At 45.1% G+C, this 23801-nt stretch overlaps 1 protein-coding gene across 1 annotated transcript in view; it reads left to right on the top strand.

The window, feature by feature from the left end:
- Positions 1 to 23801, top strand: part of OSBPL10 (oxysterol binding protein like 10) — a 451647-nt gene that overhangs the window by 112389 nt on the left and 315457 nt on the right. Inside the window, exon 3 of the mRNA XM_063452222.1 lies at positions 4268 to 4341. Coding sequence (XP_063308292.1) covers positions 4268 to 4341 — 74 coding nt within the window. The remainder of the gene's footprint in view (positions 1 to 4267; positions 4342 to 23801) is intronic.

Below are 23801 nucleotides of genomic sequence, written 5' to 3'. Positions count from 1 at the left end.
ATCGGTTAGGCCGGGCCCGTAGCATCCAGAGCTCGGTCCTGAGCGGGAAACTGCAGCCCATGCTGTTGCGTGTGTCCAGTCGGTGGGGACCGGAATAACCCCCACCAGTCCATAGGGGGGGAATGGAGGCCCAAATTGCGCTTCGCTGAGTGTTTCTGTGGCGGGAGAGCGGCCGTCTCCCCCACCGCCGCCATGCTTGTAGGCCGCAACCTCGGGAGGGTCGAAACCGGAGCGGAGATCCACCTGCGTGGTGTCGGCTCATAGGTCTCGGTAACCTCTGTCGCTTGGGCGTCTCTAGGAGTCAATTCGAGGCCTCAGCTCGTCGGTAATCGCCGGTAAGTGCTGTTAGAAGCGGGAGCAGCTGCGACATGCAACCGCTCCGCTCTGCAGTCAAGACCCGCCCCATAAATATCTAATTTATATGTGCCAGTAGGCTAGCTTACCTCCCAACTTTGGTGTCCTTTGGTGAAGTGGGAGGGGCAAAAATGGATGTGCCAGTGACACGATTTATGTCACTGACTTCTCCCAAAGATGAGGGCCTGTCCATAAAGGGGTCTGACCATAGAATTGACAGGTCAGCCTGATGTGCATTTGCCTGAACTGAACCTAGAGCAAGACTAAAAATGTCATGGTTAGATGCAGGTGCGGGAAGGGGAAGGCTGTAGACTAACTTAAAATACCAGGGGGTTTCTTCATACAAAACTGCTGGAGAAGTAGTAGTAGTCTGTGACAAAGGGCATAGAAGCTGAAAAGAACACAACAGTGTATGCCGTTCACGTAATTAATATAACTATCGAGAATCAATATGGTAGAATATTGCATTTTAGCTACTAATCTTTGAGCCTATAATTCATTTATATATCATTAGAAAAATATCAGAAATAAATCATGCCACAACTTTGGCATGCGAACCATTAAAGGAAATTGTTCTGGAATTACTGGTTTATGGAGAATACATGCATGTAAATTTAAAGGAATCTGCTCCAAAAATCCCATTGTGTACATACACAATCTCTTAGACTTGGTTGCCCAATTCCTACATTGTATATTTGTCCAGTCTAGAGTGTTTTTGTGTACATCTAACTGGTAAAAGAGATTAGCAATCCCTGTTAAACAACGCAGCCATAGGATTGATACATTTTAAGGTAGATATGATAACGTCTGGCTTCAATAATACATTATTTCCATCATGCTGTTAAAATACCTTTATAGAAAGCCTGAGTACATAATGTGTCTGACTACTAGAGAAAGGTTAAAAGAGTTTTCATATAATGAATGGTCCATTTGGCTGCAGTCATGTCTGAAGCTCTTAGTAACACATAGTATGAGCTCATTTGGAAAATAGCTTAGAAAAACGCTGCAGATTCCAATCTCCTCTGGGAGTTAAAGCTATGTTTTTATCAACCTTAAACTAGGAAACCACAAGAGTTTGGTAATTGGCAGTGTAATTGTATTTCAGCATCTCGCAATCGAAAGTTACTAGAAGAATTCCTTTAAAATACTTTTGTGGTCATTGTTGGTAACTGACTTACAGAGAGATATTTGTTGAGTATAGTGAACCACTTCAATGTCTTGGCCTCTGCTGCCGTGTACTCTATAAACATCGAATCCCGCTACTTGATATTGTCAAAATAGACCATTATCTCGCAGTGTAGAACAGAATTAATTGAAGGAGCCTGTTTGTGGTGTTGTTGATCAGACCCTGCAGGAAAAAAAGCTCCATAAATTGAGCTATTACACTAGTTTGTAAAATAGGAAGATGTGATTTGGCTAATTGGCTTTTCTTTATTGTCGCTATTGATATTTAATTTTTTTTTATACAATATTGCAATACTCGCTCTTGTGAATCGCTCTATCTGAATACTTTCATTATAATGGGTGAGTAGCAGCTGATATTAATTGTATTTGAATTTAAAGGACCACTATAGTGCCAGGAAAACATACTCGTTTTCCTGGCACTATAGTGCCCTGAAGGTGCCCCCACCCTCAGGGTCCCACTACCGCCGGGCTAGATGGAGAGGAAGGGGTTAAATTTACCTATTTTTCCAGCGCCGGGCGGGGAACTCTCCTCCTCCTCTCCTCCTCCTTCTCGTCGTCATCGGCTGAATGCGCATGCGCGGCAAGAGCCGTGCGCGCATTCAGCCAGTCCATAGGAAAGCATTATCAATGCTTTCCTATGGACGCTGGCGTCTTCTCATTGTGAAAATCACAGTGAGAAGCGTGGAAGCGCCTCTAGCGGCTGTCAATGAGACAGCCACTAGAGGCTGGATTAACCCTATTATAAACATAGCAGTTTCTCTGAAACTGCTATGTTTATAGAAGAAAGGGTTAGACCTAGCTGGACCTGGCACCCAGACCACTTCATTAAGCTGAAGTGGTCTGGGTGCCTATAGTGGTCCTTTAAGTGACTTCGGGCATTCTCACACATTTGGTGCAGTTTGTAAGTTCGTCGCTGCTTTGTCTTTTTATTATAAATTGATGTAACCACAATTTGGCTCCCTTTCAGTCTGCAGTGTATCTCTTTTTGCTCCAGAAACACTTCTGTACATGATAAGGTCATTCATCACGTCTTGTCACTGTTAATATTCTGTATATGAATTACTGGTTGACAGATATCCCCATTTTATTATTGTAAAGCACTGCAGGATATGTTGCCACTGTATGAAAGTATCTGTGCTGTCGTTCAGCTCTTAAACTATAATACACAGAAATCCATGCTGTGCAATTAAAGGGACACTATAGGCACCCAGACCCCTCCAGCTCATTGAAGTGGTCTGGGTACAGTGTCCCTATTGCCCGTAGTCCTGCAATGTGAGACAGCACTAAGACAGCCTCTAGTGGATGTCTACTAGACAGCCACTAGAGGTGCTTCCTGTTTGCTAGGTGACTTTTGGTCGCCTATCTGATGCTGGATGTTCTCACGCCAGTGTCTGATAAATCCCCATGGGAAAGTATTGATTCACTTGATGCGAATGCACATTAGCCTGCTGATGACTTTGGAGAAGGTGGAGCGCCGACCAGCATCGAGTCGCTGTGATTGGGTAAGTAAATAAAGTTTTTTTTTAATCCCTTTATTAGCTTGGGAGGGGGGGAGGGGGTGAGAGCGAGGGGGAGGCAGAGGGAGCTATAGTGTTTGGAATACTGATTTGTATTTCTAACACTATAGTATCACTTTAAAGCAGTGCTAACATCAACAAGGTAAGTACATCAACAGTGTTAAGGTAAGTAGAGGGGACTTCCTAAGCAACATATCACTTCAGATAGCTTTGATATAAACCAAAATTCTTTCAGGCTGTGTTGATAATATAGAATTAACACTTCTGCATCTGTCATTGTCAATTTAGTCCAACCTGGATGACTTTAATTGGCTGAAAACAGTGAGCTAACCTTCCATCGGAACTCTCTGACATTCTCTCAGAGATTTAATAATAAACTGGGGGCTAGTCCAAAGGTACTGTTGGCAGCATAATCACTCCAGTGAGCTGTACTGGTTATAATGCTTACAATGTGTCTTCAAAGGTTATTTGAAGAGGTCATGGTGCCTGGAGTCTGTAGGTGCAGAATCTCGCTATACAAAATGCTGCACATACACAGTTTAAAACCTTTGCTGCTGGAGTTTTCTAAACTCTGGCAGCAGTATTATTAGCCAGCACAGAACAAGAGTATTAATTCTGTGCAAAATTGACATCTGGTGTCAGCATACTGATGCCCAGACAGCCATTGGCAGTGCGCTCCTACCCCACTCTGAGCAATCCATTTCCTCCCCTCACCCTCCCTCCCTGACATCAGCCAGTGAGGAAGAGTGACATCAACAGAAGACCTTATTGAATGCTATGTTTCAGATTGTTTTTTTTTTTTTTTTTTTGAAGTTTAAGGTGTTGGATCAGTCTAAGAAGGGCTACTGCAATCAAAACCAGTATTTCCTCAAAACAATGTTTTTTGGTTTCAGTGATCCTCTAAGTGAGTACTATGCCTGAATTATTCAATCCCTGGTTTGGTGAGATTTCACAAAAATATGTGAACTTGGGGTTTGTAGCACATGCAGAAACTTCAAGTGTGGATATCTTTTAGTGGAGGGTACAGTATATAGAGTAGTGTACCTGCAGTCACTTTAAGAATGTTTTTTTTTTTTTGGGGGGGGGGTTTAGTAATGTTTCTGGAATAAAAGGGAATCATGCCATGTGTCCTTAAGGGGTTAAACCCTTCTTCTGAATGCCATCATCACAATGCTGTTGAGTTTATAAACTTCCTTTTGTTTGTGTTTTAGCTGCTGATTCCGTGGAGAGACAACACTGGCTGAATCATTTACAAGCATGTGCCAAGAATCATAGTGAGACGAAGGTAATTTTTTTTTAATTTAGCCATGCTAAAATACATTGTTTTTGGTTTGTCGCTCTGTAACTTTACAGGTTTATAGTTAACATATCACCATGGCTCCGATTTTAATATTAAAGGACCCCTATAGGCACCCAGACCACTTCAGCTCAATGAAGTGGTCTGGGTGCCACGTCCCCCTAGTTATAACCCTGCAGCTGTAAACATAGCAGTTTCAGAGAAACTGCTATGTTTCACTGAGGGTTAATCCAGCCTCTAGTGGTTGTCTCCTTGACAGTCACTAGAGGCCACTTCCGGGATCCTCAATGCGAAAATTGCATTGAACTCACGCGTGACGTCCACAGGAAAGCATTGAGTAATGCTTTCCTATGGGCTGTTTGAATGCACGTGCGGCTGTGGCCACGCATGCACACAGGGAGCTGACTTCGACAGGGGGAGGAGAGGTCACCAGTGCCGAGGGAGCGTGGCGCTGGATTGAGGTAAATTGCTGAAGGGGTTTTAACCCCTTCAGCCCAACGGGATGGGTGCCCTGAGGGTGGGGGGGGACCTATTAATACTATAGTGCCAGGAAAACGAGTTTGTTTTCCTGGCACTATAGTGCTCCTTTAATACTTTATATATTATATAATATATTAATATTTTAAATAAGCTTTTGAAATGACTGAATATTTTCGGATAAACTTTTAAAATGATTGAATATTATGATTTTCTTTTAATATTTATATATTTTAGTAATATATTAGTTTTTTTAAATATATGATCTATGTTTTGCTATGTTAATATTTTGAAAAAAATATTTAAAAGTTCATGCAAAAATATTAACTCATTTGAAAAGCTTATGCAAAAATATTACATCTCATATGTCTATGTGCCTCAGGACCATATTGGTATAAACAGAGCAACTAAGTATACATTTTTCTAGGTGTCCTTAAATCATGCACTGATCTGACAGCCTACCTATTAAGGGCACTTCTGTTTGCACAGCATCCTTTAGATGCTTAAAAAATTATTAGCTGATGTTATAAGTAAATCTAAAAATTGACAAATTTTACCGTTTCAATTTTTAAACATGAAGGACTGATTATATTTGAAGGACTGTTAAATGAGCTTCCTGCTGTTCAATTGCCTATTCATCTGTATTTACTTGGAACCTGGTAAGACATTAATTTGCATATTAAACCTAATGTTCTATGAACATTGATCTCCTATGTGCATTAACTTATAAATGATATTACTTTTAACACATCAGAATACACTTTTTTACTTCTCTACTGAACACAGGCACATGTTGCATACATTGATTAGCCACAGCATTAAAACCACTGATTGGTTAAGTTAATAACTTTGATTATATTGTTACAAAGGCATCATTCAAGTGGTGGAAATCTATTGGGCAGCAAGGGAACAACCAGTTCTTACATTTCATGTGTTGGAAGCAGAAAAAATGGACAAGTGAAAAGATCTGAGTGACTTTAACAAGGGCTAAATAGTGATGACTAGATAACTGGGTCAAAGCAACTCTTGTTGGGTGTTCCCAGTATTTAGTGGTTAGTACCTACTAAAAGTGGTGCAATGAAGGACAACTGGTTAACTGGTGTCAGGGTCAAGGGCATGTAAGGTTCATTGATGCATGTGGGGAGCGAAAGCTAGCCCATCTGTTCCGGTTTCAGAACACACAGTGCATCACAGTTTACTGTGATAGGGTTGTATAGCCACAGACCAGCCAGAGTGCTCATGATGACCCCTGTCCAGCTCCAAAAGCACCTTCAATGAGGACATGAGAGTCAGAACTGGACCATGGAGCAATGGAAGAAGGTTGCCTGGTCTGAAGAACCACGTTTTCTTTTAAATCAGGTAGATGGCCAAGTTTACCTGGGCAAGAGGTGGAAGCAGGTTGAACTATGAGATGAAGTCAGGGCGGCAGTGGCAGCGTTATGCTCTTGCCAATGTTCTGTTCGGAAACCTTTGGTACAGTAATTCATGTGAATGCTACCGTGACACGTATCACCTAGAGGTCATTGCATACCACATACAACTCTTCGTGGCAGTGGTGTACCCTGAGAGCAGTGGCCAATTTCAACAGAATAATGCACTCTGTCGCACTGCAAAAATTGTTCAGGAACAAAGAGTTTAAGATGTTGCCTTGTCTTTAACTTCCCCAGATCTCAATCCAATTGAGCATCTGTGGGATGTGCTGCTAATGTCTTATTGCCAAATACCAGAGGACACATTCCGAGGTTTTGTGGAGTTCATGCCTCAATGCATCAGAGCTGTCTTGGCAGCACCAAGGGGACATACACAGTATTTGGCATGTGATTTTAATGGCGTGGCTGATCAGTGTATTTCAGTTGCATCAGGCATTATTTTATAATATTTATCGTAAAGTCATCATAAGTTTTATTTGTAGTTATAAAACAATAGTTTATTTATTATAAATTAAACATAATTTTGCACAGATGAGTCACAAGTGGAATTATTCGAAACTCATCTAAACATATTAATGACAAATAATTTGTCATTAGATATGAGTGGAATTGTGAATCTGGAGAATTTTTCAAGTTACACTATTATGGGATAGGATGTAATATTCACTCGGAATCCGTGGCAAGTCACAATTTAGTGAACACCATTAAAATTGTTCCTCAAACAAACTTTTCATCAGATATCCATTTATAATTTGAAGTTTTTTGTTTTCTTTATAAAAGATAAAACAATGCAGGTTCGGGGGTTCAGAAAGGAAAACGTGGGTGCAAGGGATTACATTGCTCGTTACATATCTCATTATACATTTTGTTGTACATTGGGTGATGGTAGCTTTCACATACGGATATGTAATAAACATCACAGAACGTCACTGAATTTCCAGTGTGCTACAGCGTAGAACAAACTGATTTCATAACAATATTCAATCTGACTTGTTAGACTTATTTTGGGGGGTGGTGCTTCGCCTTTGCACTACATTAGGCCTGTGGGTACTTGTCCTAGTATTCTTTAGCAGTTAGGTGGTGAACTACTGGGTCTGAGTCTGAGTGGTGGGCCGTTTCCCTGGGTCATTAGTTTGGAGGTTTTGTGGATGTCACCCATGTTTTTTGTGCCTCTTGGACACCTGTACGTGTACCGAATAGATGTCATCTATTGATGGAGTTATTGCCTTTTTCCATAGCCTGGATATCACTAAGTTTGCTGATATTAAGGTGTGGTATAGTACTATCTTGATGTGTTTCGGTATACCCTCTGGCAAAATGAACAGGAGACGCTTGAGGTGTGTCCACTTTCGGGGCGGGTAACATCCTCTGGAGTAAGTGTGTCACCTCGTCCCAGAATGGCCTGAGCTTTGTGAATGACCACCAAATATGTATCATGGTTCCCACTTCCCAACCACATCTCTAGCATAGGTTGCTGGTTGCTGGCCACATCTTGTGTAGTTTGTCTGGCACCAAGTACCAACGATATAGTATTTTACGCTGCAATTCCAAATGTGTGGCACATGCTGTGAGCCCCTTGTGAGCTGTGTACGCCATATCCCACTCTCTATCCACTATTGTCTGGCCTATTTCCCGGTGCCATGCCATTTTTATCTTGTCTTATGTGTGGGTTTGTTGCAGGAGTAGCTCCTGGTATCCCCAGGGCATTGCTTTTTTAAGCGGTGTGAGACCCACACATTGTTTCTCAAAGTTAGTCATGTGTTTCGTCTCGTCAGAATCTGACCGGGCCCCCAATTTGTCTATAACATAAGATTTGAGCTGAACATAAGAAAATATAGCCTTTGTGGGTATGTTATGCTCGGCTTGGATAAGAATAAATGGTTTCAATCGGCCCCTATCAATAACTCGGTATATATGGTGTACGCACGCCCCCTCTCACCCATGTCTCCAAGGGGAATGTAGTGATCTCTTGCCCTATCGTTTGCATTGGCGTAGCCAAGGGTAAGCATGGTTCTGCCACCAGTTTGTTCCTCATTTCCCCCCCACACTCGTAGTAGGGTTTGGGTAAGGGGCAGGAGGGCATCAAAGGTGTGTCTGGAGCATGTCTGTGCCCACATTAGCGATCAGAGATCTCTCCGAGGGGCCCAGTGTGACTCTATTGCCACCCTTTGGGGGGCATAGGTGGGCCGGTTAAGTTGGGCTATGTTGTGGAGATAATATGTAATATGTTGTCAGGCTCGGTAGGCCCAATCCACCCCTGCTCACCGACTGTTGCAGTGTCCCCGTTGCCACCCTCACCTTTTTCCCTTCCCATATGAAAGTATTGAGAGTGTGTTGCATGTTTTTCAGGTATTGTTTCGGTGTGGGTATTTGCAGTGTACAAAATAGATATTGTATTTTAGGTATGAGCGACATTTTCACTGCTGCTATGCGGCTCAGCCAGGAAAGGAATCGTCCCCTCCAGGTCTGTAGGGTATCCATTAACTCTCTGTGCATGCGGGCATAGTTGTGTCTGAACAGGTGGGTTGGGTTTCTGGGGATTTAAAGACCCAGGAATGTCAGGTGATCCTGCCTCCAGTCCAGAGGAAACGCCAGCTGTAGCTTGTGTTTTAGACTCTTGTCTAGTTGTATCCCCAGGACCTGGGTTTTGGTGACGTTTAGTTTATAAAAGGACACTGCTCCATATTTTGGGATTTGTGTCATAAGGTTCGGTAGGGATATTAGGGGTTGTGTGATTATTACTAATATGTCATCTGCAAACAGATTGAGTTATATTCTCTACCTCCTATATTGATGCCATGTATGGAGGGTTCCACTTTAAGGGCCGCTGCCAAAGGTGCTAAGATATAGAGCAGTGGTGATAGGGGGTAGCCCTGTTTAGATCCGTTGGTTATAGTAATTTGTTTGGATATGAACCCCTAGTTGAGGACCCTGGCTGTGGGGTGTGAATAGAGTGCTCGGACTGTATTTATGAAGACTTTAGGGAACTTATATTTATGGAGCACTGCGTGTAGGAAAGGCCAGTGAAGCCGGTCAAAAGCCTTTTCGTCATCTAAAGAGAGGAGTACGCCCCCCTCTTGGCTCCTGATTAGGCTGTGCATTAGGCCAAGTACCTTCCTCGTGTTGTCGGACCCTTGCCTGCCTGTGGTGAAGCCCACCTGATCATCGTGTATCAATGTGGGGAGGATGCTGGTTAATCTGGTGGCCTGCACTTTAGCATATAATTTAGTGTTCGTGTTCAAAAGTGAGATTGGCCTAAAATTTTGTCTACACATGGGCGGCTTCCCTGGTTTGGGTATCGTGACGATGTGTGCTCCTAACATGTCTGTGGGTGCTTCTGCTTTCAGTGTGATTATGTTGAATAGGTTTTTTAAGTGTGGGGCTAGGGTGTTAGCAAATTTTTTGCAATAGGCGTTGGTGATTTCGTCCGGACCTGGGGCTTTCCCCTTTCGGTAGGTGACAGATGGCCTTAAAGACCTCCACCACTGTGACAGGGGCTTGTGGAGTTTCTATTTGTTCCCCGGATAGGGGTGGCAGGGAGATCCCTTCCAGGTATCTTTTTATGCTCGCAGAGGTTGGCTGAGGCGTAGTAGCGTCATTTTCTAGGTTATATAAGGACGCATAGTAGTCTGCAAAGACATGTCCTTGGGTATTACTTTTCTTTCCCCTGCAGAATTTTGAATGTATGGTATCTTGGTGTTAGCGCTCCTGTGTGACAGTCTCCTGGCTAGTAATTAGCTTGCCCTATTCCCTTGCGTGTAGTGTGTAGCTCTGAGTTTTCGTAGGTTGAACCCCATTTTAGCTAGGTCATGTTCTTTGATTTCGTCTAACATTTCCTTGATTTGCATTTTCAAGGCTGGGTTCGGGGCTAGTTGGTTTTGTTTATTCAGAAGGTATAGTGCCTTCAGCCAACCTTTCAGTTTTGTTTGGGATTTTTGTTTTAGTGCGCTGGCCTTCCCAATGAAGAGCCCCCTAATAACCGGTTTATGGGCCTGCCATTTCTGGTGAAATTTCTGGGGTTTGGTTTGTGAGAAAGTAATGTTTAATGTCGGTGTCTAGGTCTTTGCAGAATTGTGTGTCGCCTAGAAGAGTTTTGTTAAGCCTCCATGGGCTGCGGTGTCTGTAGTCATATGCATCTTGCAATTCGAGAGTTATTGGTGCATGGTCGGACCATGTTATGGTGCCTATGGAGCAGGATGTTAGTTGGTTGAGAAATGTGCCCTTTATAAAGAATCCGTCTATGCGTCAGTAGGTATTGTGTACCTTGGAGAAGAAAGTGTAATCCCTCTCTTCGGGATGTAACACCCTCCATGCGTCATAGAGGTCGTGCTCACCGAGCAAGTGTGTTAGTGGTTTGCATTCCCGTGTGAGGGTGGCGATTCTGGGTGTGTTGGGTCTTATTGTAGAGTCATTTTGGGTCCAATATATGGTTTAAATCACCACAAATGACCATGACGCCCCTCTGGACTGGCGTGATGGGGGTTATAATTTTGTGTAGTTGTGTAGACAGGGCCGGTGCAAGGATTTTTGCCGACCTAGGCAAAAGTAAAGTTTGCCGCCCCCCATCCCCCTCCCGATATGACATCACAATGCCCCATGTTAACTAACGCAAGTGCTGCAGTGCCACCGTGTTTACATTAAAAGGCCTGCAGGGACAGGCTATAGACACCAGAACCACTACATTAAGCTGCAGTGGTTCTGGGGACTAAAGTGTCCCTTTAATGTGAGGTAAATTAGAGATTAGTGCCACGAATAATATACTAGATTGCCTACTTACAATCAGATGAGGATGGTGATGGGCTCTACCTGCAGTCTGGCTCCACTGGTCTGGTGTAGAACAGGCTCTCTGGAGGCTGTTTGTGTTCTGGGAGAACAGGAAGAAGGCTCCATTTTTTTTAAGGCCCTTTGCACAGCTCAAGGTCTGGGCCCCAGGGTCCACCTTCATGTTCCACCAATTAGTTTGTTCACAGGAGTAGGGGATGTCCTGATATGTGTGTAAGGAATGCATTGTGTGAATCTGTGTTTGTATGTGTAAGGGCTGCAATGAGTGTTTCTGTGTATGTACGGGATGCAGTGTGTGCGTCTGTAAGGGGTGCATTGAGTGTGTGTAAGGAATGCATTGTGTGTTTCTGTGTGTGTAAGGGATGCATTGTGTGTAAGGGTTGAATTGCTTGTGTGTGTGTGTCTGTGTGTGTAATGCATTGTGTGTTTTTCTGTGTGCAAGGGGTGCATTGTGTGTGTGTGATGGATGTTAATCTCTCCCCCCTCCCTTGTCACTCTCTTCTCCCCCTCTCCCTCCCTCGTCACTCTCTTCTCAACCCCCCTTGTCCCTCTCTTCTCCCCCCATGTCCCTCTCTTCTCCCCCCTCTTGTCCCTCTCTTCTCCCCCCTCCTCCCTTGTCACTCTCTTCTCCCCTGCGTGTCCCTCTCTTCTCCCCCTCCCTTGTCACTCTCGTCTCCCCCGTTGTCACTCTCTTCTCCCCTCCCCACTCTCATTCCCCCTCCTAATGCCGTCAATTCCCCTCCCTGTCAATTTATCCCCCCCCTTTCAATTTATTCCCCCCACCCTGCCTGTCCATTTATTCCCCCACCCTGCCTGTCCATTTCCCCCCTTCCCTGTCCATTTATCCCCCCCCCCTCCCTGTCCATTTATTCCCTCCCCCTCCCTGTCCATTTATTCCCTCCCCCTCCCTGTCCATTTATTTCCCCCCCTCCCTGTCCATTTATTTCCCCCCCTCCCTGTCCATTTATTCCCACCCCTGTCCATTTATCCCCCCCCTCCCTGTCCATTTATTCTCCCCTCCCTGTCTGTCCATTTATTCCCCCCACACTGCCTGTCCATTTATTCCCCCCTCCCTGTCTTCCCCCCCCTCCCTGTCCATTTATTCCCCCCCTCCCTGTCCATTTATTTCCCCCCCTCCCTGTCCATTTATCCCCCCCTCCCTGTCCATTTATTTCTCCCCCCCTCCCTCTTCATTGATTTCTCCTCCTCCCCTCCCTGTCCATTTATTTCTCCCCCTCCCTGTCCATTTATTTCTCCCCCTTCCCTGTCCATTTATTCCCCCCCCCTCTTCATTGATTTCTCCTCCTCCCCTCCCTCTCCGTTTATTTCTCCCCCCCCCCTCCATTTATTTCTCCCCCCCCCCCTCTTCATTGATTTCTCCTCCTTCCCTCCCTCTTCATTGATTTCTCCTCCTCCCCTCCCTCTCCATTTATTTATCTCCCCCCCCCCTCTCTATTTATTCCCCCCACCCTCCCCTACCTCTATAGTAGCGTGGCCGAGCTCTGTATCATGGTCCGTGGGTACAGGGAGCTTTTGTTTCCTGTACCCGGCGGACTAACAGGAAGTGAACACCAGTGTTCACTTCCTGTTAGTCCGTCCGAGTACAGGAGACAGATGCTCCCTGTACCGGCGGACTATACTGCGCTCGGTCACGCTACAGAGAGGGAGTGACAGGAGGGAGCGCTGAGCGCTTCCCTCCTGTCAGCCCCCTCCCTCTCCTCATGCTGTGCCCGGGCGGTGCGCCCTCATGGACGCACCAGCCCGGGCAAAGCTGCAGCCGCCTGAGGCTCTCTACAGAGCGCTCGGGCGGCTGCAGCATTAGGGGGGCCGGCGCTCCTGGCGGCGCCCCTTCCCAAGGGGCGCCCTAGGCGGCTGCCTAGTCCGCCTTACAGGTAGCGCCGGCCCTGTGTGTAGAAGTTTCTCTGGCATGTGTTTGGTGCGTATAAGTTGACAATAGTGTGTTCCAAGTTATTGATCTCACAGACTAAAATGATGTATCTCCCTTGTTTGTCTATGGCCTTGTAGAGTAGCTTGAAAGACACATCCTTGCTAATCAGGATTGAGACGCCTTTAGTTTTAGATGTGAAGGTGCTATGATACTGGATAGGGTAATGCGCTTGTGCGAGGGAGGATGCCTTTTGAAAGTGTGTTTCTTGTAAGCACACAATATCTGGGTGCGTCTCTAGTCAGACAATACCGTTTTACAGGGGTATTCAGTCCCTTTACATTATGGCTGTATATTTTCATATTCTACAGAGTTGTATATAGGTGCGCTGATTGGGTCTAACATTTTAAAATTGTTAAGGTGCTCCACACTGGAGCACTCTACCTTGGGAGAGTGGGGGGGAATTGGGGTACAGGGCCAGGAAAAACAGCAGTGCAAACAGTATTCGTAACAGTCGAATATAACAGTACATAGAAACTGTCAGGATCCCGCGGGCGGCTGCGAGGGGAGGCTGCAGTCCGCTCGCGGCACTCACCCTCCAGCCGTCCGCGGCCCCCTTCCTGGCGTGTGCTTGGCAGGCGGCATCCTCCCAGCCACGGATGCCACCCGCGTCTTCCTCTGCGTCCCCCAGCGGCAGCATACATGATGCTGCACGCTGGGAGACCGCCCATTTTAATAAACGCCGGGGTCAGCCACCTGACCCGGCGTTAGAGGCACAGTGCCTCAATCACAGTGGGAGGTCTAGATATCTCCCACGTGTGATTGTTAATTCTGATTGGAAATTATCCAATCAGAATTAACCTATGGATTTAATACTTACCTTTCCTGTTCCTCTCTGCCCTGTTGTGGTCTTTGCTTGCTAGTATTGCTACTGAACTTGTGTTTCTGGTTACATACTCTCTGGCTTGTTTATCTGACTTTGTGACTTTTTCCTACCCTTTGACCTCGGCTTGTTTCTCGTTATTCTGTCTTCTGGTTCCCCTTACTCGGCTTGTCTCCTGACTATTCTCTGTGTGCTTAGCCCGGCCACTCTAAGGTCCGGTACTGCACCTTTTCTGCGTGTTTGGTTCCTGGAATCGTGACAGAAACATAGAATGTGACGGCAGATAAGAACCATTCAGCCCATCTAGTCTGCCCAATTTTCAAAATACTTGCATTAGTCCCTGGCCTTATCTTATAGTTAGGATAGCCTTATGCCTATCCCACACATGCTTAAACTCCTTTACTGTGTTAACCTCTACCACTTCAGCTGGAAGGCTATTCCATGCATCCACTACCCTCTCAGTAAAGTAATACTTCCTGATATTATTTTTAAACCTTTGTCCCTCTAATTTAAGACATTCCCTTTATGTATTTAAATGTTTCTATCATATCCCCCCTGTCTCGTCTTTCCTCCAAGCTATACATGTTAAGATCCTTTAACCTTTCCTGGTAAGTTGTATCCTGCAATCCATGAACCAGTTTAGTAGCCCTTCTCTGAACTCTCTCTAAGGTATCAATATCCTTCTGAAGATACGGTCTCCAGTATTGCGTACAATACTCCAAGTGAGGTCTCACCAGTGTTCTGTACAATGGCATAAGCACTTCCCTCTTTCTACTGCTAATACCTCTCCCTATACAACCAAGCATTCTGCTAGCATTTCCTGCTGCTCTATTGCATTTCTGCCTACCTTTAAGTCATCAGAAATAATCACCCCTAAATCCATTTTCTCAGATGTTGAGGTTAGGACTCTATCAAATATTCTGTACTCTGCCCTTGGGTTTTTACGTCCAGGATACATTATCTTGCACTTATCCACATTAAATGTCAGTTGCCACAACTCTGACTATTTTTCTAGTTTACCTAAATCATTAGCCATTTGGCTTATCCCTCCTGGAACATCAACCCTGTTACATATCTTAGTATCATCAGCAAAAAGACATACCTTACCATCAAGACCTTCTGCAATATCACTAATAAAAATATTAAAGAAAATGGGTCCAAGTACAGATCCCTGAGGTACCCCACTGGTGACAAGCCCAAGCTTCGAATATACTCCATTCACTACAAACCTCTGTTGCCTGTCACTTAGCCACTGCCTTACCCATTCAACAATATTGGAATCCAAACTTAAAGATTGCAGTTTATTGATAAGCCTTCTATGTCAGGATCGGGACAGGGATCCAACACGCAGAGTACAAACAGTAGCCAGATACGTATACCGGACCTTAGAATGGCCGGACTAACGTAAGTAGTACAGTATAGAATGGTCAAAGACAAGCCGAGGTCGAGGGTAACAGAAGACAGGTAAGCGAGAGACAAGCCGAATCAAGGGTAACAGAGATAAGCAGAGTAAGGTAAACAAGCCGGGTCAAAACCAAAAGGGATAATAGAATACACAAGCACTGAGTGACTAGAACAAGCTAGAACCATGACAGGGCAATGAGCTAATGAAAGAAGCTCTGTTAAATACCCTTTTCAGAGCAGTAACCACGCCTCCGAGGCGTCCTGATTGGTCCTGCAGCAATTGACTGACAGGTCGTTCCGGGGGAGTGTCCTGATGACTACTTCCTGCCTAGATGCTGTAAAAGGCAGTCCCTCCCTCGCGGCCGGCCTAGCATGACCGGATAGACCGCGGGGAAGAGAGCCATTAGACCGTCTGGATGGAGGAACAGCTAAGTCTCTACCTCTTTCGGAGGTAGAGACCACAGGTACCCTGACCGTACCCCCCCTCTCAGATACGCCAACCGGGCGGAATGAACCGGGACGAGATGGGAAGCGAGAGTGATACGCCCTGCGGAGACGGGGAGCATGAACATCCTCCTGAGGTACCCAACTCCTCTCCTCAGGACCATATCCCTTCCAATCAACCAGATATTGTACTCTCCCCCGGGAGATTCGAGAATCAATAATAGAGTTAACCTCATACTCCTCCTGACCCTCCACCTGAACGGAGCGAGGAGGGGCTATTGTGGAGGAAAATCTGTTACATATGAGTGGTTTCAGCAATGAAACGTGAAACGAGTTCGGAATGCGTAAGGTATTAGGAAGAGCTAAACGATACGCAACTGGATTGATACGGGTCAGCACCCTGTAGGGTCCAATATAACGAGGAGTGAACTTCATGGAGGGCACTTTTAAACGGATGTTCCTCGTGCTCAGCCATACCCTATCACCAGGAACAAAGACCGGAGCCGCCCTTCTACGTTTATCAGCGTGTTTCTTGACCAACATAGAGTTGTGCACAAGGATTTGTCGAGTTTGATCCCACAACTTCCTCAAATTGGCAACATGAACATCAACCGACGGTACCCCCTGGGAAGGAGAATCCGAAGGAAGAATAGACGGATGAAAGCCATAATTCATGAAGAAGGGGCTTGAATGAGTAGAATCGCAAACGAGATTGTTGTGTGCAAACTCCGCCCAAGGAATCAAACCGACCCAATCATCCTGCTGTTCAGAAACAAAGCATCGTAAATATTGTTCAATTTTCTGGTTGGTACGTTCAGCAGCTCCATTAGACTGAGGATGATAGGCAGAAGAAAAGTTTAATTTAATACCAAGTTGAGAGCAGAAGGACCTCCAAAAGCGGGAAACAAATTGGGAGCCTCTGTCCGATACAATTTGAGAGGGTATCCCATGTAGGCGAAAAATCTCCTTAGCGAATATCTCTGCCAATTCGGGAGAAGACGGGAGTTTAGGCAGGGGAATGAAGTGTGCCATCTTAGTAAACCTGTCAACCACGGTGAGGATAACAGTCTGTCTTTTAGAGATAGGTAGATCGACAATAAAGTCCATGGCCAAACAGGACCATGGTTTTTCTGGAACCTCCAAGGGTTGCAGGAATCCACATGGAAGCGTATGGGGTTGTTTGGTTTTAGTACAAACTTCACATGCAGCGATGAACTCCTCAATATCCCTCCGTAAAGCAGGCCACCAGAAGTCCTTAGAGATCAACGCGTAAGTTTTGCGAATACCAGGATGTCCCGCCATCTTGCTATTATGTAAACACTGTAAAAGTTCCAGTTGAAGAGCAGGAGGAACGAAATGACGGCCCGCAGGAGTCTGTTTAGGTGCTAGATGTTGCAACTTAATGATCTCGGCCAATAATGGAGAATGAATCCTGAGATTCGTATTAGCAATGATATTGCATTTCGGAACTATAGAAGAAAGAACTGGTTCAGGTACAGTAGAAGGTTCATATTGGCGAGATAATGCATCGGCTTTAGAGTTTTTAGAACCAGGTCTGTAAGTCAGTACATAATTGAAGTGAGTCAGGAATAAGGACCAACGAGCTTGTCTAGAGGATAAGCGCTTAGCCTCCCCAATATAGGACAAGTTTTTGTGGTCCGTCAAAATCGTAATAGGGTGTAGGGTCCCCTCCAACAAATGTCTCCACTCCTTTAAGGCTTTAATGACTGCTAACAGTTCCCTTTCCCCGATGTCATATCTGCTCTCAGGCCCAGAAAATTTCTTAGAGAAGAAACCACAAGGGTGTAACGGTTTATCCACCCCTAACCTTTGAGACAGAACAGCCCCAACTGCTGTCTCAGAGGCATCGACCTCGAGCAAGAAAGGCAGAGTCGTATCAGGATGGACTAGAATGGGAGCCGAGGCAAAAAGTTCCTTGAGAGTCTTGAAAGCACCCAGAGCTTCCTTAGACCAGAACTTAGTATCAGCCCCTTGTTTGGTCATATTGGTAATAGGCGCAATGATAGAGGAGTATCCCTTAATGAAGCGCCTATAGTAGTTGGAAAAACCAATAAACCTTTGGATAGCCTTGAGTCCTTTGGGCAAGGGCCAGTCTAAAATAGATTGAAGTTTTACAGGATCCATTTTAAAACCTTCCCCAGAAATCACGTATCCAAGAAAGTCTACCTGAGACTGATCAAAACTGCACTTCTCCAATTTGCAATGTAGACCATGTTGCAGCAGCTTGTGTAATACCTTTCTGACCTGTCTATGGTGAGTCTCAATCTCCTTAGAGTGTATTAGTATGTCGTCCAGGTAAACAATAACACAATCATGCTGAAACTCCCTAAGTACCTCATTAATCAAATCTTGAAATACTGCAGGAGCATTGCATAGTCCAAATGGCATAACAGTGTATTCGTAATGGCCATACCGGGTATTGAATGCCGTCATCCACTCGTGACCTTGCTGGATTCTCACCAAATTGTAAGCCCCTCTGAGATCTAACTTGGTGAAGATTTTGGAGCCCTTAAGACGATCAAATAACTCGGTAATCAGTGGGATAGGATAGGCATTTCTGACAGTTATTTTATTCAAGCCTCGGTAATCGATACAAGGTCTCAGCGTGCCATCCTTCTTCTTAATGAAAAAGAACCCAGCCCCGGCCGGAGAAGAAGACCTCCTGATGAATCCCTTTTCTAAATTCTCCCGAATATACTCCTCTAGAACCGAGTTTTCCTGAACAGACAAAGGATATACATGGCCCCTCGGAGGCATAGTGCCGGGTAGAAGCTTAATCTTACAGTCAAATGACCTGTGTGGAGGCAAAGAATCGGCATTCTTCTTGTCAAACACTGCCCTTAAGTCTAGGTAAAGGTCTGGTATTTGTCTTTCTGTGGACTGAGTAGGATTCTCCGGTATGTTAATATTAGCTAATGGAGAAACCTTGCACAAACACCGATCCTGGCAGCCCTGGCCCCACGAGAGTATCTCTCCTAACTCCCAATCGATAATAGGGTTATGTTTTTTCAACCATGGGTACCCCAGAACTATGGGAACGGAAGGAGACGAAATGAGCAGAAGAGATAAATTCTCCACGTGTAGGATACCAACATTTAAATTAATGGGTATGGTCTCACGAAAGATAACAGGGTCTAGTAGTGGTCTACCATCTATGGCCTCAACGGCCAAAGGTGTCTCCCTTAGCTGGGATGGGAAATTGTTCTTACTAGCAAAGGCTTGGTCGATAAAATTCTCAGCAGCACCGGAATCTATCAATGCCATAGCCCTTACTACTTCCTTCCCCCAAGTTAAGGAAACTGGTAGCAGAAGCCTGTGATCTTTATAATCAGGAGTAGAGGACAAAATAGAAACACCCAAGGCCTGTCCTCTAGAGAGACTTAGGTGCGAGCGTTTCCCGGGCGGTTAGAACAGTTCGAGAGTAAATGACCCTTGGCTCCACAATACATACACAAACCCTCTCTTCTCCTGTGCTGTCTTTCCTCCTCAGAGAGGCGGGTATACCCTATCTGCATAGGTTCAGTAAGCAAAGATATCGTGGAGTCAGGACTTGGAACAGCGGGAGCTAACCTAAAAGAAGGTCTCTGGTTCCTCTCTCGAGTGTTCTGTCTCTCTCTTAGACGTTCATCTATACGAGAGATGAACGAAATTAAATCCTCTAAATTCTCAGGGAGTTCTCTGGTAGCAACCTCATCAAGGATTACATCAGATAGGCCATTCAAAAATACATCCATATACGCCTGCTCATTCCACTTGATTTCTGCCGCCAGAGACCTGAACTCTAGTGCATAATCCACCAGTGTTTGGTTCTCCTGTCTCAGGCGCAACAGTAATCTGGCTGCATTAACCTTTCTACCTGGAGGGTCAAATGTTCTTCTAAAAGCAGCTACAAATGCGTTATAGTTATAAACTAATGGATTATCGTTCTCCCATAGTGGGTTGGCCCATCTCAGAGCTTTCTCAATGAGTAGGGTGATAATAAATCCTACTTTTGCCCTATCTGTAGGATAAGAGCGAGGTTGCAATTCAAAGTGGATACTAATTTGGTTTAAAAAAACACGACACTTCTCAGGAGCCCCACCATAGCGTACTGGGGGGGTAATGTGAGAAGAAGCACCCACTGTGGCTACCTCTAGACCTGAACCGACAGGAGAAACAGGGGTATTACGTATCTCCTCTGGTGGGTTATTGGCACAAGCTAATAGAGCCTGTAGCGCAAGCGCCATCTGATCCATTCTGTGATCCATGGCTTCAAACCTAGGATCAGGAGCAGCCAGCTGACTGTTTGTGCTTGCAGGATCCATTGGCCCTGTCGTAATGTCAGGATCGGGACAGGGATCCAACACGCAGAGTACAAACAGTAGCCAGATACGTATACCGGACCTTAGAATGGCCGGACTAACGTAAGTAGTACAGTATAGAAGGGTCAAAGACAAGCCGAGGTCGAGGGTAACAGAAGACAGGTGTCAGGGTACCTGAGGTCTCTACCTCTGAGAGAGGTGGAGACTTAGAGGTTTATCCATCCGGACGTGCCATTTCTCCCGTTCCTCGCGGTCTTTCCAGTCACTTATACAACGACCGCGAGGAATCCACGTCCTTTTCTAACAGGACGTTCGATACGTGACGTCATGACGCCAATCATGAGCGACCTGCCAATCAAGTGTCCGACATCCTATCGGTACTTGTTGGAGGCGTGGTTGCTTTCCGGAGCCAGGGTATTTAAGCTTACTTCTTCCTTCAGCTCATTGCCCTGTCGTGGTTCTAGCTTGTCTAGTCACTCAGTGCTCTGGTATTCTAGTTTGCTCTTTTGGTTTTGACTCGGCTTGTTGTTCTACCTTGCTTATCTCCGTTATCCCTTGACCCGGCTTGTCCTCTCGCTTATCTGTCCTCTCGTTTCCTTGACCTCGGCTTGTCTTTGACCATTCTCTATTACTCTCGGTACGTTAGTCCGGCCATTCTAAGGTCCGGTATACGTACCTTTCCACTCTTTGTACTCTGCGTGTTGGATCCCTGTCCCGATCCTGACATTACAACAGGGCCAATGGATCCTGCAGGTACAAACAGTCAGCTTGGTTCTTCTGATCCCAGGTTTGACGCCATGGAGCACAGGATGGATCAGATGGCGCTAGCACTACAGGCATTATTGTCCCGTGCTAGTAACCCACCTGAGGAGACGCGTACTCCTTCTATTTCTCCTGCAGGCTCAGGTCTAGAGGTAGCCACTGTAGGTGCTTCTTCTCGTATTACTCCACCAGTACGTTATGGTGGGTCACCAGAGAAGTGTCGTGGCTTTCTTAACCAGATTAGCATCCACTTCGAATTACAACCCCGCTCTTATCCTACAGATAGAGCGAAGGTTGGATTTGTTATTACCTTGCTCATTGAGAAAGCCCTGAGATGGGCTAATCCTTTATGGGAGAATGATAATCCATTAGTCTATAATTATAATGCCTTTGTAGCTGCTTTTAGAAGAACTTTTGACCCTCCTGGTAGAAAGGTCAATGCAGCTAGATTACTGTTGCGCCTTAGACAGGACAGTCGAACACTGGTGGATTATGCACTAGAGTTCAGGTCCTTGGCGGCAGAAGTTAAGTGGAACGAACAGGCTTATATAGATGTGTTTCTGAATGGATTATCAGATGTAATTCTTGACGAGGTCGCTACTAGAGAACTCCCTGAGAGTTTGGAGGATTTAATTTCTTTTATATCTCGTATTGATGAACGCCTAAGAGAGAGGCAGAACACTCGAGATAGGACCCGTAGACCCTCCTTTAAACTAGCTCCTACCTTTCAAAGTTCTGAGCTCGAGTCCTTACGTTTTCCTGAACCTATGCAGATAGGTAATACTCATCTCACAGAGGAGGAGAGACAGTACAGGAGAAGGGAGGGTTTATGTATGTATTGTGGAGTCAGAGGTCATTTACGCCTAAATTGTCCTAATCGTTCGGGAAACGCTCGCACCTAAGTTTCTCTAGAGGACAGGCCTTGGGTGTTTCTATTTTGTCCTCTATTCACAACTACAAAGAGCACAGGCTTCTGTTACCCGTTTCTTTAACTTGGGAGAAGGGAGTAGTAGAGACCATGGCACTAATCGATTCTGGAGCTGCTGAGAGCTTTATTGACCAGGTTTTTGTTGCCAAGCATGCTATCCCATCCCAGTTAAGGGAGACACCACTGGCTGTTGAAGCCATCGATGGCAGACCGTTACTTGAGCCTGTTATTTTCCGTGAGACCACTCCGGTTAACTTAACTGTTGGCGTCCTACATAGAGAGGACATATCCTTACTGCTCATTTCTTCTCCGTCTATTCCCATAGTCCTGGGGTACTCCTGGTTGAGGAGACATAACCCTATCATTAATTGGGACTCAGGGGAGATAGTCTCGTGGGGACAGAATTGTCAAGAGAGATGTTTGCGGAAGGTCTCACCTCTCTGCTCAGCCAACACCTCGGCTAACTCTGTCTACCCTACAGAGACACAAATACCATCTCAGTACTTAGATTTAAAGGCAGTATTTGATAAAAAGAAAGCCGATACCTTACCTCCACACAGGTCCTTTGATTGCAAAATTAACCTACTCCCTGGTACCATGCCGCCCAGGGGTCATGTATACCCGTTATCTACAAAAGAGAACTCAGTTCTGGAGGAGTATATTCATGAAAATTTAGACAAGGGATTCATTAGGAGATCCTCCTCTCCTGCCGGGGCTGGATTTTTTTTTGTTAAAAAGAAGGATGGTTCTTTAAGACCTTGTATTGATTATCGAGGCCTGAATAAGATAACCATTAGAAATGCCTATCCGATTCCCTTGATTACTGAACTTTTTGATCGTTTAAAGGGTTCTACTATTTTCACCAAGTTAGATCTCAGAGGGGCATACAACTTGGTAAGAATCCAGCAGGGACACGAGTGGATGACGGCGTTCAATACTCGATATGGTCACTATGAATATACAGTAATGCCTTTTGGGTTATGCAATGCTCCAGCTGTATTTCAGGATCTGATAAACGAGGTTCTTAGGGAATTTCAGCAGGAGTGCGTCATTGTATACCTAGATGATATACTCATACATTCTAGTGAGATCGAGACTCATCACAAACAAGTCAGGAGGGTTTTGCACAAACTTCTCCAACATGGCTTGTACTGCAAGTTGGAGAAATGCAGCTTTGATCAAGCCCAAGTTACTTTCCTTGGTTATGTGATCTCGGGGGAGGGATTTAAGATGGATCCAGATAAGCTCCAGTCCATTCTAGAGTGGCCTTTACCCAAGGGTCTTAAAGCGGTCCAGAGGTTTATTGGTTTTTCTAATTATTATAGGCGCTTTATTAAGGGTTACTCTTCAATTATCGCGCCTATCACCAACATGACCAAACAGGGGGCTGATACTAAGAATTGGACTACTGAAGCTCTCCTTGCTTTCAAAACTCTCAAGGAGCTTTTCGCTTCCGCTCCAATTTTAGTGCACCCTAACACTTCCCTGCCTTTCCTACTTGAGGTAGACGCCTCAGAGACAGGTGTAGGTGCTGTCCTATCTCAAAGGTTAGGCGTTGATAAACCATTACATCCATGTGGATTTTTTTCTAAAAAATTGTCTGGTGCTGAAAGCAGATATGATATTGGTGACAGAGAATTACTAGCGGTTATCAAGGCTTTAAAAGAATGGAGACATTTATTGGAAGGGACGTTACATCCTGTTACCATTTTAACAGACCACAAGAATTTATCATATATTGGAGAGGCTAAGCGATTGTCCTCCAGGCAGGCTCGTTGGTCGTTATTTCTTACCCATTTCAATTACGTTCTCACTTACAGACCTGGTTCGAAAAATTCTAAAGCTGATGCTCTATCTCGCCAATATGAACCTTCTGTTTCAGCTGAACCGCTTCTGTCCTCCATTGTACCCAAATGCAATATTATTGCTAATACTAGTCTCAAAATCCATTCTCCGTTACTTGACCAGATCATGAAGTCACAACACTTGGCACCCAGACACACTCCTGAGGGAAGAAACTTTGTCCTTCCGGAACTCCAACTGGAGCTCTTACAATGTTTCCACGAAAGTAAAGTAGCTGGCCATCCTGGCATCCGCAAGACATATGCTCTGATCTCCAAGGATTTCTGGT

The sequence above is a fragment of the Pelobates fuscus genome, chromosome 4 (assembly GCF_036172605.1).
Source record: "Pelobates fuscus isolate aPelFus1 chromosome 4, aPelFus1.pri, whole genome shotgun sequence".
NCBI classification, from domain to species: Eukaryota; Metazoa; Chordata; class Amphibia; order Anura; family Pelobatidae; genus Pelobates; species Pelobates fuscus.
The sequence above is the reverse complement of the archived record's forward strand: the minus strand, read 5'-3'. Positions and strand labels throughout refer to the sequence as shown.